Here is a 13,633-nt window from a genome sequence, read left to right as displayed (position 1 = left end):
GTGCATTGACTTTTATTTTTCATTTTTGGATTTTCCACCGCTGCATACAAATCCCAAGCTGCATTATCCCGCGTAATTCATCGCAGCGATTAAAAACAAGACGCATCAAATCCGCCAATCAGGAAGCGCATACGCACCCACTTGGTGTCTTATTGGACATAATGTCGCGGTTCAAACCATACGTAACCGGACAGTATCCGGCGATGCCCCCCGCGGCATGTGTTCGAAACACCGTGATGCTTTGCATCACTGTGCGTTTGTATGTAAAAGTGAATAAAACAGTTAAAGGAGTTGAAAACAGCACATTTGAATTTTGGCGCGACGAACGAAGTGATGGCGCCATGTCCACCATGTAGACAGAGGCTCGACACGTGGAGAGACAAAAGGGACGCGAGGTACAAAAAGGAGTGCAGCGCGGTTCACGGTTCAAACCGAACGGTTTTCCTGCCACAACGCCAGCCGACGGCGCATGAGTTGACGCCGACTCTCGACCAACAGGCAGCATCGGGGCAGCTTGGCTAAATGAACAAGAAGAGATACAATACGATGAGTTTTGTATGAGCTACGTGTAGATCGTCTTCCGCTGCAGAACGAGCTGGCGTGAACTTACTGTGTTTGGGCTCGTTGGATAGCTGCCAGTCGCAACCAAAATAGACACTTGAACGTTGAATTAGCTAGCAACACCGTAGACGCACAAGTTCCACATGCATTCATTGAACCCACAACTTGCGCACGATTGTGCACACATTGGCGCTAGTCCTTATTCGATTGCCGACGCAAAGCGAGGTTGAAGCCGCAAGCCTGATGTGGTCGCGGATTGGTTGCTTTCGCCTTGGATTTCATCCAATCACATGCGATTCGAAATATCTTGGTTGCCACTTCCAATCCCATGCGGGTCCCCATCGTCGACTGCTTCGGGCCGCAGGCCGCCATGCAGCTCCGCCAGGTCGACGCGCGTTCCTGGCGATGGCGCTACATGCTTCCTGTAGGCGTGTATGGACGTCGGCTTCTTCTACTTGCGCGGCCATGGCGTGCCCCGGCAGCTCCAGCGGGATGTGTACAAGCAGATGGCGGCGTTCTTTGCCCTGCCGATCGCCGAGAAGCGCAAGGCGGTCGCGGACAAGAACATGCGCGGGTGGGCGCCCATGTACGAAGAGACGCTGGACCCTGCGCACCAGACGAAGGGCGATACGAAGGAAGCGTACCATGTCTGTCGCGAGTCGCTGCCGGACGAGGTGCATCTTCCGCTCCACGACACATGCAATGTGTTTCCCGACGCCGCCATCCTGCCGCACTTCAAGACGATCACGACCGCGTACTTTGATGCGATGAGCCACTTGGGCTTGCACGTGGCGCGCGTCATGGCGACTGCCGCCGGCGCGCCCGGCGCCTTTGACGCACCGGGTATGTTTGACCGGTACATCATGGCTCGTGGTCCTTGTCGATCCTGATCCAGCCACCACGTAGTCCCATGACGGTGCTGCGCATGCTGCACTACAACGCAGAGGCGTCGAACCTCGCGAACGGCGTCATCGCATGCGGCGCGCACTCGGACTTTGGCTTGCTCACGCTCCTCTCGACCGACACGGAGCCGGGCTTGCAGATCGAAGGCCGTGACGGCCACTGGGTCGACGTGCCGTACGTCCAAGATGCTTTCATCGTCAATGTTGGCGACCTCGCGGGTAGGATTATGACGACGACGACAACTTGGTCAATTTGGATGGCTAGAGCGCTGGACGAATGGCCTCTTTCGATCGACGCGGCACCGCGTCGTCAACAGCACGGGCCGCGAGCGCTACTCGGTGCCCTTCTTTTTCGAGCCCAATTTCCACTGCAACGTCACGTGTCTTCCGTCGTGCGTGGATGCAGCGACGCCAGCCAAGGTATTCATCCTACGACGACAAAGCCGTCGTGAGTCCATCGAATTTAGTACCCGCCCATATCGGCTGGCGCCAACTTGCTCAACAAATACAGCGAAATCCACGCGAGCTACCCGTCGACGGCCCACGAAGCGATGCCGGCCAGCGTCCAAGGCGGTCATCACGCGTCATGGGCGCCATCGTAGCCGCTCTGCGGTGTTCTCACCTCGCTTTTGGTAATTGCATTGGATACTATATGCAGCGTGCTTAAGTTGTGATGGTCGAGCCGAGCCAAAGCAAGAAGAACTTTGCAAGAGCTAATCGTTCGCACAACAGGTCTATAACCCTGTGGATCTTCCTGGAGTGTCCGTGGTCGTAGCCGTTTGCATGACACGGTCGTTTACGTCAACTGCACTCGTGGTAATTTCGGATGAAGGCGTTGAGCGACGCTCGGTTCGTTCTCTCGCTTGATAGATAGATAGATGGATAGATGGATAGATAGATAGATAGATAGATAGATAGATAGATAGATAGATAGATAGATAGATAGATAGATAGATAGATAGATAGATAGATAGATAGATAGATATGACGTTTATTCGCGTTGATGAACACAGCAGTGCTGGCTGTAAGCTCAATGCATTGATTGATATGTGCGGCAATTCCGTACTACCTTGTGCCGTTGCTATCCACGGTGTGTACACCAAGAATGCCCCACGAATTGACACGCTATACCAGGTATAGCAGGGCTGGAATTGACACGCTATACCAGGTATAGCAGGGCTGGCTTGACGGCTTCGAAAATGAAGCATGGCGATGATGGCGCTGGAAGGATCGACTGCCCATGGTGGTTGCAGGCGGTCCATCGTCGTCTCGTCTGGAGCGAGTTTTTAGTGATGCCATAGGCGAAGGACAGGTGTAAACGCCATCCTGCCTTGTACAAGAATCAGATAACGTGAGGACATGACATTATTATATAGTGTGGACAAGTAATAAATAAGATTATATCATGTTCTTAGAACTGAAAGACGCGGCTCGGCGGCGGCGGCGGGAGGCGTGCACTGCAGGCGCGGCCCGCGAGGTATTTGAGGTGGTATTTGATAGCGTCTTCGCTCAGGCTGCGGCCGTACGTGGTGTCATACAGCTGCTGCTCCATCTTGGCGGCCAAGCGGAGCACCTTCTTCGAGACGACATTGGCCGACTGGAAGTGCTGCAACGTGGTCGCCTTGGCGGCGCTCGAGTGCAAGAGCCGGGCGATGATGTAAATGTGACGCTTCCGGTCGTCGTTGAGCGACGCGCTGCGGTGCATGACGATCGGCATGATTCTCGTGGGATGGAACGAAATTGGAAAATGCAACCCAGGGCAACCACCGTGATGTGTGCTGAAAAACGCACGCCTTGGGCACCTGTTTATACCCAAAAGAGACTTGAAGTTTGTATGACCCTGCGCCGCGTATCTATTGCAGCTGCGCCTGTTTTTGAGCTCGGGCCACAGACGACGCGACGTTGTCGTTGCGTTGCACATGCTACCGCCTTCCCTCGTGGGGTAGGACAGTTTGAAATGCATGTTCGGGAGGAAATTGAACCCGCACACTGCGACCAGTGCGACGCAAGAAAACACGGGGGAAGAGAAAACGCCTGTCGGCACGTCCGACGCCGTTGCCTATGCACCGCCTTGTGCATACACACCCCACGGACCGTCGATACATGTATATACACTCGGTGCGATTATCGATGCAGAGTCGAGACTGCGACAAGCCTCTGGACCTACGCCTTTGTGCTATCGACGTGCTGCAACGAGGCGTCGCCATCCGAGTCGTCAAGACCGACACCGGTGCGCTTATCAGCATCTCGAAACGACACGGCTTGGACACACTCAATCAATCACTCACATGTCAATCAATCAACCGTCTTCGGCGTTGAAATCAAAGGAGCGAAATCGAACTCGGAGATTTTGCACATGTGGCGCGACGCCTGAATGGCGAGGGAGTTGGCACCAGCATTTGATCGCTGGGATGCACACTTTTGTAAACGACGAGACATTGCTGTTGTTGACATGAGGTATTGCAATTATAAAGGTATGGTAGACTTCCTAATGCGCTCGTGAGGCGTGACCGGTGCGTCAAGCGAGGAGCGTTCGTGGCCTTGTTGCGGTATCGTACGACGAACGAGATAGCGTGCATACTAATACGGTCGTCATGGAGAGCGCTGGGCGCCACGACCAGCGATAAAGACGGCTAGATAGTGTCGATGAACGCTTCATGTTTCAGCTCGTCCAGTTCCGTACTGCGGAAATGACCTTGTTGCAAGCCGACGGCAGTAAGGTTGGAGACGGAACGCGTACTTGCAAGTAAGAGGGTCGAGAGTCCCCGACCTTCTTGCACGACGTCTATGTTCGTTCATAAACTAAAGGTGGTCGGCTCGGAGTGATGCCAGCAGACTTGACATATGCACCTCGATGGTTCATCCATTTTACACGAGAAAACGGTGTGCCATCGCTGTAGACTGGTAGTGACGACATGACCGGTATGCGTAAATAAATACATTAGTAGGCTCGATCCGTGTGGTTTTTAAAGCTTGACAACATGGTTGCGCGTCTGAAACCGCGTTCGGAACGCGCGGCCCGCCAGGTACAGCAAGTGACGACGAATCGCGTCTTCGCTTAAAGCGCGGCCATGCGTCATGACGAACAGTTGGGCTTCCATCTTGATCGCGAGTCCGAGAAGCTTCTTCGCGACCATTTGCACGGGTAGCGCCGTCTTGGACGCACTCGAGTGCAGGAGGCGCGCAATGATGTACACGTGCCGCTTCCGGTCTTCGGTCAAGTTGGAGCGGTGAAACGCGATGGGCATTTTCAGTGGACTTGTCGAATAAAATACCGGGTGCACGTTGGCAAATGATCTAGGCGCTCGTTATAACGATGTACGGGAGCGTTTTTTCCCGCAAAATCGACACCGAGCCGTGTTTTTTACACTCACTGGGAGGGAATGCGTCTTTTATGTCGCTACCCTTGTATGGTCGCTCCTTTCCATCGATACGAGAATGGTACTAGTAGGGACTCGACGAAAACATGCAATCGAGTCGTGTGTGGCCGTGACGCGGCGACCGCACGACGCGTGCGGCTGTCTACCCACATGCGTAAAAAGGCGACGTCAACGACAACGTGTATCACAAGTTGCTTCAACCACGTGTCTCTAGTGCCACCATCTATCATTTTGTTCTTTGGCGGTGGGTACTCCTTCACTGCGACGTCAGCAGTGATCGAGAGCTCTTGGCATGTGTTCGGCGGGACTCGGCGCTCGATGGCTTGGCGACGCCCCATGCACCTGAACGCTCCAGTGCGACCTCCAAAAATGCGGTTTTTAGCGTCCATCTGATAGGAAAATTCCGTGTCCGTTTTCGCTAAAGCCAACAATTATGAAGACTGCATCCATCTGAACGAACCGACTTGGTTTTGCTTCCGTTGGCAGTCGCATCGTCGTTAACACGAAGAGAAGACGTGGGTGCGTTCGGGGTCCTGGTGTCAAGGTTTCGGTGGTTTTCATTTCCCTCACCCAACCCCACGCCAGCCACGACAACCCAGAGGTCGAGCCGCGAGCGTGAGCGCGTCTTGCAGTACGTATCGTGTGGCCCAAGATACCGGTGTGCGAGGCAGTTTATTGACGCATCAGCCGTCTATCTTGTGCAGATCTTGGCCATGCACCTGCCTACACTTGGAGGCGTCCAGAGCAGCCACTCGCTAAATCTAGGTGTACCATCGTTCGAGTTCATTGAAGGCACACCCCAGAGTTTCAAAGATGCTCTATGCCTGTCCTCTCTTCCATCCACCGTCGACGCCTCTGCTTCATTTTTCCGATTCTGCAAGCTCAACAGCGAGATTTCTATACCATGCACACAATGACATAATCCTCGTCGCTTGACTTTTCCGACAGAGTCGGTGTGGTCTCCGCTTCAAAGACACGTACTAGCGCCATAAAAAAGGTGGCGAATTCGCTCCAACGACCGCACATACAGTAGAAGAAAGAGACGTCGTTTCTCTCGTCGCACGGCTCTACGCCGACGATACGCTAGCGCGTTCGCTCGTGCTTCTCTCTTGGATATCCACAGTTGCCTCGTCGCTCGTGGTCAAGGAACCAGCGCGATGCGCATGGACAAAACACTGTCGTGGGTATAAATAAATGTATATGTATTGGCGCATTAGAGACGCGTAAATAGGATGCTCACGGCACAAATCAGGCGGCGCTGCGGCAGGCACGCGACGCGAGAACGACCAAGTGCTTTCGGATCGCGTCTTCGCCGAGCTTGCGGCCGTGCGTCGCGCGGTATAGCTGGACTTCCATCTTGGTTGCGACGCGGTGCAGCTTTTGGGAGACGACCGAGGTGGGCACATTGGCTTTGGCTGCGCTTTCGTGCAAAAGGCGCGCAATGATGTACACGTGGCGCTTGCGGTCTTCGGTCATCGTTGCGAGTTGGTGAATCATGGTAGTGGTGGTTGGGTTGTTGTTGGTTGAAGCCAAATTGAAAAGTGTGATTTGTCTTGCGTGTTGCAGGCGAATTTTTTGCGTTTTTATCGCCCCCTACCACCTCGTGTCTGGGCGCGTCCTGGCTTTTTGTGGGAAAATCACGCGTTGGCAAAGACATGCGCCATCACTATGGGACGTCGTACGTATTTATGCAGAGCAACACGGCAAGTGTGAGCAACACGGCAACCGAAATCGAGTTGAGTTTTTACAATGAAAAAAAGAGCTGTGGGGGGTGCACCACTGGATGGGGGCGCTGCTGCACGTGGTCCCGAGTCCCATCATCCGTCAAACCGCGTTCACGTGATACGACGACTGTTTAGAGGAAGCTTTCGAGAGCGACCAGCCATGCATTCATTGCCTGCCATGTCCTGTTTGCATCGATGGTGCATTTTTCATGAAATAGGCTATACAAGTACTGGAATTGAATTGAATTGCTCCGTAAAGTGACGGATTCGATTTCTCGCCCAAAAAAGCCAGCGACAACTTTTCTCTCGTCCAAGAACCCAAGAGAGAGAAAGTTGAGCGACCACTTTCAGTCGTTACGAGTGTCTGTACTAATCGTTGAAACACACGGGTTTGACGGGACGCGTATGACGTGTGCTCCACCCGCACATGAATGGGTTGCGTCCTAGACCGCTGCTCGTACCGCAAATCAGCTGGTAGACAAAGGACACGACACATGAATGTAGACTTAAATCAACCAAATGCCTCTTGCACGACGACACTATGGCTCCTCTTGAGGCGCAGAAATGAGACAAGAGTCGTGGGGTGTACTGAATGCAGTGTGGTGTCCGCTGTCCCAGTCGAAGCGACGGTGTTCACAAGCAACCATCGGTACACATGAAAGATGTCGTCGATCGTTGTTTCTCTTGTTCCTTGAAGCATTTCTCCAATGCCATTTTTCAGTCTCGCGGGAATTCCTCCTGCACATTCTTCAAACATGACGATCGTCACGCAAACGATACAAAGAAAACATGATGACGTGGCTGCATGTGTGCCTAGCATCGCTTCGAACGCCATGCACCACGATCCACCGGCAGTTGGCATTCGTGCAGCGAGTATTCATGCATGCGAGCTTGTTACAAGCCAAGAACTGCGCAAACCCGACCTTTGACAAGGTACCACACACATCTCAATCACACAAAAGATGGTCTTAAATACATGCCACCGAGGCCACTGCACCAAGTCGAAAACGGCACCGACAACGTCACACCGGAAGGATCTCGACGCGGCTTTTCGCCGCCGTTCGCTTGCACGCGGCATGGGCAAGGGTGACGAGGTAGTGTCGAATTGAATCTTCGCCCAGCGGCCGGCCTTGCGTCGCCTCGAAGAGCTGCTGCTCCATCTTGGTGGCGAGCCGCAGGAGCTTCTTGGCCACAATCGCCGGTGGGACGCGCGTCGCGCCCTTGTCGAGCAGTCGTGCAATGATGTAAACATGGCGCTTCCGGTCGTCTGAAGTCGGCAAGTGCATCGGCCGCGTCAAATTCCAAAGTGACTGGGAACAGATTGGTATGCGTGCTGCGGCTGCTGCTGACATGGGTGAACCAGATGGCTACACGATGTAATAGCACCAATGCGTGTTTATACGCGGCCAATCGGTGCTTGATTGTATGACCCAATAACGTGCAAAGACAAGTGCGCCACCGGGTTTATGCTGCGGCGAGCGCGGCTATGCGACCGCAACCCACGTCAAGACACACCAGCTGGTGGTCCTCATACTCGGTGCAAGGTTCTTAAATGGAGTCATTGCGTGATGCAACCAGGAGGCAGCAGCCAGAGCACACGAATCACACGCCATGAACACGAATCACAAGTGGCAGGCAAAAGCACCAGCGGCGACTGGCCCGAACAATAAACACTGAACAATAACGCACGCTTGACAGCACATGATACCACTATATTGCTTCTTGTGTTATGTCGTTCTCGTCGCCTGATCGATGTGACCAATGACGGCGGCATCGATCCGCTTGCCTTTCACCCCTTGGTCTGTGTTGTGGACGTGCTTTCAACGGCAAGAAGGGTTTGGAAGTGCGTCGCCGCCTTCTTTCTAAAAATCGAAGACTTTAAAGGAAAAAAAGAATTCGATTTTGGTGGCTGGTCTTGGTCATTTCGTACCAGAGGCACCACGTCAGCTGGTTGTGCCACAGTGGATTCACCGACGTCCTGGTACTATCACAACAACAGCACGTGTCCTATGTGACCGTTGACTCCATTTTGAACCAACGCCCTTGACCAGAAAGAGGTTCTCATCACATCGTCGGCCCCCCATTGCACATCATTGGCTACACACACACCTGTACATCGAGGACCGTGGTGCTTGGAGAAGCTACAACGTCGGTGTCGAAGCGCGCGATGCGGTGTCGTTCCTCTCGCTCATAATGCAACGCCGTTGCGATGAGTACATTCCCGTGAGATGGCAAGAAAAGAGTTGAAATCGAAAAAATAAATACTAGAACAAAAGACGTGGTCGTCTTAGATTGGCACGGTGCGCACCCAGCTCTTGCAAGCGCGTGCTGCGAGGACCACGAGGTACTTTTGAATCGACGTATCGCTGAGCTTGCGGCCGTGCGTCGCGTCAAAGAGCTTTTGTTCCATCTTGAGCGCGAGGCGCACGACCTTCATGGAGCGGGCATGGGGGGCAGCGGTGCCTTGGACGCGCTGTCGTTCAAAAGTTGTGCGATCATGTAGACGTGGCGCTTGCGCTCGTCGCTCAAGCGGGCGCGCGGTGTGGTCATGGCCAGAGGCATAGTGAATGGTTGCGTACAAAGAGGGAAAATGTATTGTGATCGAGTTCGGATCGTATTTCCGGGCTGCAGCGTGTTTTTGCAAACCCGCGTTATAACACGCAAGGTCGCACGTTCTATTCCACGCGTTCTTGCCGTTTAGCTGGCCATAGCCAAGGCATTCGGTGGGCCGGCACAAAAACAAGGCCTGTTATAACTTGCAGTAGGAGGTCGGGGGCCGTTGGAGAGCGCGGGTTTATGCAAACGCCCTCACAGCAACATGAGTGTACGAGACGCGGATTCGGATTTGCTCCAAATACGCTCAAGTCGATTTTACACCATACTAGAGTCAAGAGAGTCTTGGTCTGCACAAAGCCGCGGCAACTTGAAACGCGCCGGACCGTTCGGCAAAGCTTTGCAGGTTAAACAACCGCTCCAAATAGGGTAAATGCTGGTCCATGGCAGGATCCTGCGGTTTAAAGCGAAAAACGCACGCGGCCCTACAATGGCGTGCGACTTGGGATCCAACTACGTGCTTTTGCAACTACAACAAAGACACATCGCCCTGTCGCCCCCTGAAGCTCCCCCCTATCAAACGACGCGCTGCAGTTTCAAAAAAGGTGACTGCAAGATCTACTTCCCAGCATCCATCGACTATCAGCCCGGCAGTTTGGACACTATGGCAGGCTCCAGAGGCGCGCTGAAATGGATGAACTTGATGTTACGCGCACGCTAGCGGGTTGTCACAAAGCGAACTGCAACGCACGATTGAACGCGGAATCTTCTCGAGAGACACTATCAGGTTTATTTACTACGATACGAGAGGAGCTAGCATCGACGAGGCGCACTGAGAGAGAGGCGCAAAGACGCTTTCCCAACGGCTCGGTACCGATTTCAAGTTCAGGTGGGGGTAGGGTAGGGTGAGGGGTAAAAACCGGGTTATTCTATGTAAAAATGAGCGCACCTGCCCGTTGCTTTCGCTCTTGGGCATACTAGTAATATACAACCGTAGTAGGTAGGATCGTGGACCCACCATCAAGCCTTTGATGCTTCTTGACAGCGTACGAGTCGCTGCCTGTTTCCAAGACTGGTCTCGCCGGCCGGTTTGGGGTCGGTCCTCGTCAAGCATCCATCGCTCGCTTCCAGCCAGGGGTAATTATGTATCCCCGCTTCCAGCGGCGTGACGTTAGAGCTTTGCGCAAGACGTACAGGGTCGATGTGAAAGACTCACGTGTCGTCGCTTCTTGGCCGAATATTAAATACTACGAAAACAGTCCATAGAGACAAACTTGGTCAGCGCGTCGGCTTGCTGCACGCGCGGGTCGCGAGGAAGACGAGGTGCTTTCGAATCGCTTCGTCTGTGAGGGCGCGGCCGTGCGTCGCTGCGTAGAGCTGGTTTTCCATCTTGACCGCGAGTCGCAAAAGCGTTTTGCCCACTTGGTGCGGCGGCACACTCGACTTGGCCGCGCTCTCATATGAAGGAGGCGGGCGATGATACCGACATGGCGCTTGCGGTCGTCGGGCAGCGACCGGCGGGCGCGGTTGGGCATCCTCTTCTTCTTCTCCACGAAAAAAACACAAACTGACGTCGGTGGCGCTTTTTTGCCCACCGGCGCACGTTTTTTTCCACACAGCAACGTCTATGTCACCTCGTTTTCATAGACATGCTCGCGGCGACTGGAGGCATCGCAGTATGTACCGTGTACCATGTGCCATCGGCGAGCCCATCGAGAGCGATGGCAAGGTATAGCAGAGCCGCCGATTAAAGCCGCATCAAGACGACAACGCCGATCATGAGCTCGTGCGCATCGCTCGCGTTTAGAGCCGATGCAAAGGATGCAGACTCGGCCATAAAGCCAGCGTACGAGCATGGACATGAAAGCTCAAGGTCCATGACAGTTCGAGAAAGGGCGAGGACGCGTTGTAGACGTTGTACGCGACAGTGTGTGCGACGGGGGTGATCGGTTGCGCTGGGGGTCGCTGTCTCGGGTGGCACTCGAGATGCAAAACTCTCGAACCAGTTGACCGTTCAAGGACGAACGCCTCGGCCCAAGCCTGCGAGAGTACCAAGTAAGCTTGCATATAGACGACTTTCTAGTATGCTACGCCAGAGCGACGATGATCGGTGCTGGACACCTTCGCGTCGAAGCGATCAGAGCACAATCAAAAAGGCGCTTGCAAGTTATTGCGTAGAAGTAAGCTCCAACGTCGCCACAGCAACCTGTTATACCCATGCGGTGTACCTCACTGGACAACGTTGGCGGCCATAAGGTCGAAGCAGTCGGCTTATTAAGATCTCGATCCTGTGATCTCCACCTGTCCAGTAGGCAAAAGCACGCCGCGGTGCCATGCAAGTACACATCCATTTGCATCTTCTCGGAAGCGTGCGTCTAGCTAGTATGTAAAGGTACGAAAAACGCCTCTCTGTCAACGACCGGGAAAGACTGCGTATTTTGCTACACCGATACATGAATGGACGACTCGAGAGAGGCAAATGATCTGAATCGCTACACTTGAATGAATACATATACATTCAGGTCAGCGGGATGTGGACGAATTTAGAGAGAGATGGTAGGGCGACGTTCTGTGCTGCTGAAAATGAACCCGGTGCACGCATCCTTTCAGAGGGAATGTACACGTTGTCCTTGTTGCCACTCGAGTAGCATTCGTACGATGTCGACGTCTGCATTTCAACTTGAATGCTGGTGCATTGGCGTCGTCGCCGTCGGTTCTATGTATATCCCCGACCCTGTACAATGGACTACTATTTTTACTCGATCGAGTGGCTTTAATTATACAGAGGGCTATACCAAGAGATGACCTTAATCAGGATACGAAACGGCGCGAAGCCGTGCAGCGGTTGCAGCGAATTCCAATGGGCACGGAGAAAGTACTGCCGGGCAACAACGAGGTGCACGCGCGCTTGAACACGCAGGTGCTGCTGCAACTCCAGAAGAACAAGGCGATCCTTGCCGTGGGATTCTTCCTCAGCTGCATGTGGAACCTCGCGGCGCCGATCAAAGCGTGGGCGCTCTCCCGGTATGGATTCGCGTCCACGTCCGACACGCTCGTGCTGGAGCTCGATTGGAACACGGTCGTAAACGGCCGGTTCCTCACGTCTCTGTACACGTCGTCGGGGATTCCTCTGGCGTCGCCGATGGAGAAGACGCGCTACATCAACGTGTTTCTAGACTTTATGGTGGCCCCCCGCTCCGAGTTGCGCTGGGTCACTTCGCTACTCGACACGAACCGCACCTTCCAGATGGATGTGGACGGCGTCGCCAAGCGTCTCGGTCTCAACGGCAGCCGCGAAGTCGACCAATTCAATGTCGATGTCGCTCCGTTTGCGGCGACGGGGTTTCCGCTCTGGGGCAACGAAGTCATTTTCGACTATGTTCCGCCGACGACGCAGGACGTGGGGCTGCACCAAGTCAGCGAAGCTCTGTTGTGTTTGAAAGGCCTCACCCCCGAAGAGCTCGTGAACCTTCAGTTTCCAAGCAACTTGCGGCCTTATTCCAGTGCATCGGACGCGGCGGCGATCAACATGTGGCGCAGCAAGGTCTTCCCCGATTTACGCGCGTGCATGGACCGGCGGGCCGCGCTTCTGGCATCCGCGACAACGCCCGCCGACGGGCTACTGGCGCTGGCCACCGAGCTCGCATCGACATACGACCTCGGGCTTGTCAACGTTGCGGGGCACCACCAGCTGTACACGCCGCAGACGTTCTGGGATGGGTTTGTCGACATTTCAGGCTACCGATCCGGTTCGGTCACGTACCAAATCAGTGGTCGAGACCCGTCGACCGTTCTCACGACAGGCAGCGGGCACTTGGATGCGATCTTGAACCCGCGCGAGACTGCGTGGTACTGCACGTTGCAGTACGTCAACCCGATCTCGGGGTTGCCGAACGCGACCGAGTGTTTTGCCAAGGTAGCGACAACGTTGCCAGCCTTTTTCAACGGCAAGTACCTCTCGGTGCTGGCGGGTACCCGCTACAACGACAACAATGCATTCGAGAGGGGCCCTTCAAACCAACGCATCACGCCGTACACGTACAAGCGCCGGAAGATCGCACCACTCCACTCGATCTCGTATGTGAACGTCGGCAACCTCTCGGCGTGGCAGACGCTCTTTCAAACCATCGTCGCCAACGTCACGCAGACACCTCGGACAACCTCCAATGCGCTCGAGGAAATGTGTTTGGTGGGCGACGGGTGCTTCTCGACGTGCATGAACTCGTCGGCAAGTGGCGGCACGACCGTGACCTACATGCGGGGGGCGTCTGCCAAGCGTCGGTCGACACAACCGCGCACGGCCTCGCTGACGTGTTTGTGGATGTCCGCTGCTTTGGCGCAGGCACTTCGCACCTCCAAGTGACGTACCAATCGCTCAACGGTGTACGCAACACGCTCGTGATCAACGGTACGGCGGGGCCCGTCGCGATCCTCGCGTGCTTGATCGGGGGCGCCCCCGACACCGAGTACCCCGAGCTACGTTATGGACATGCTCGCCCAAGGCACACAGGCT

At 54.5% G+C, this 13,633-nt stretch overlaps 7 protein-coding genes across 7 annotated transcripts; 2 read left to right on the top strand and 5 right to left on the bottom strand.

The window, feature by feature from the left end:
• Window positions 1-889: 889 nt before the first annotated feature.
• SPRG_14415 (hypothetical protein) lies at window positions 890-2,065 on the top strand (the record flags this gene model as incomplete). The annotated part of the gene is made up of 5 exons (XM_012353628.1): window positions 890-946; window positions 990-1,417; window positions 1,468-1,682; window positions 1,729-1,883; window positions 1,931-2,065. 5 exons carry the CDS (start codon window positions 890-892, stop codon window positions 2,063-2,065), a joined length of 990 nt encoding a protein of 329 aa, XP_012209018.1.
• A 753-nt stretch (window positions 2,066-2,818) lies between these two features.
• Window positions 2,819-3,201, bottom strand: SPRG_14414 (hypothetical protein). The gene has a single exon (XM_012353627.1). The coding sequence runs from the start codon at window positions 3,178-3,180 to the stop codon at window positions 2,875-2,877; it is 306 nt and encodes a 101-aa protein (XP_012209017.1). The 5' UTR covers window positions 3,181-3,201; the 3' UTR covers window positions 2,819-2,874.
• Window positions 3,202-4,429: 1,228 nt separating this feature from the next.
• On the bottom strand, window positions 4,430-4,711 carry SPRG_14413 (hypothetical protein; the record flags this gene model as incomplete). The annotated part of the gene is made up of 2 exons (XM_012353626.1): window positions 4,430-4,585; window positions 4,607-4,711. 2 exons carry the CDS (start codon window positions 4,709-4,711, stop codon window positions 4,430-4,432), a joined length of 261 nt encoding a protein of 86 aa, XP_012209016.1.
• Window positions 4,712-6,056: 1,345 nt separating this feature from the next.
• Window positions 6,057-6,319, bottom strand: SPRG_14412 (hypothetical protein; the record flags this gene model as incomplete). Its single annotated transcript, XM_012353625.1, has 2 exons — window positions 6,057-6,101; window positions 6,131-6,319. 2 exons carry the CDS (start codon window positions 6,317-6,319, stop codon window positions 6,057-6,059), a joined length of 234 nt encoding a protein of 77 aa, XP_012209015.1.
• A 2,535-nt stretch (window positions 6,320-8,854) lies between these two features.
• On the bottom strand, window positions 8,855-9,160 carry SPRG_21418 (hypothetical protein; the record flags this gene model as incomplete). The annotated part of the gene is made up of 1 exon (XM_012353642.1): window positions 8,855-9,160. A coding segment is annotated over one exon (306 nt), but the record flags the coding sequence as incomplete, so codon positions are not given.
• A 1,120-nt stretch (window positions 9,161-10,280) lies between these two features.
• Window positions 10,281-10,655, bottom strand: SPRG_14411 (hypothetical protein; the record flags this gene model as incomplete). The annotated part of the gene is made up of 2 exons (XM_012353624.1): window positions 10,281-10,563; window positions 10,608-10,655. 2 exons carry the CDS (start codon window positions 10,653-10,655, stop codon window positions 10,399-10,401), a joined length of 213 nt encoding a protein of 70 aa, XP_012209014.1. The 3' UTR covers window positions 10,281-10,398.
• A 1,298-nt stretch (window positions 10,656-11,953) lies between these two features.
• On the top strand, window positions 11,954-13,483 carry SPRG_14410 (hypothetical protein; the record flags this gene model as incomplete). Its single annotated transcript, XM_012353623.1, has 1 exon — window positions 11,954-13,483. Exon 1 carries the CDS (start codon window positions 11,981-11,983, stop codon window positions 13,481-13,483), a length of 1,503 nt encoding a protein of 500 aa, XP_012209013.1. The 5' UTR covers window positions 11,954-11,980.
• Window positions 13,484-13,633: the final 150 nt, after the last annotated feature.

Source organism: Saprolegnia parasitica (assembly GCF_000151545.1).
Source record: "Saprolegnia parasitica CBS 223.65 unplaced genomic scaffold supercont2.129, whole genome shotgun sequence".
NCBI lineage: Eukaryota > Oomycota > Saprolegniomycetes > Saprolegniales > Saprolegniaceae > Saprolegnia > Saprolegnia parasitica.
Note: the sequence above shows the minus strand (reverse complement) of the source record. Positions and strands in the feature narration are given on the sequence as shown.

Coding starts and splice junctions, on each gene's coding strand:
- SPRG_14414 (XM_012353627.1), bottom strand. CDS start 3,180: ATGCCGATCGTCATGCACCGCAGCGCGTCGCTCAACGACGACCGGAAG.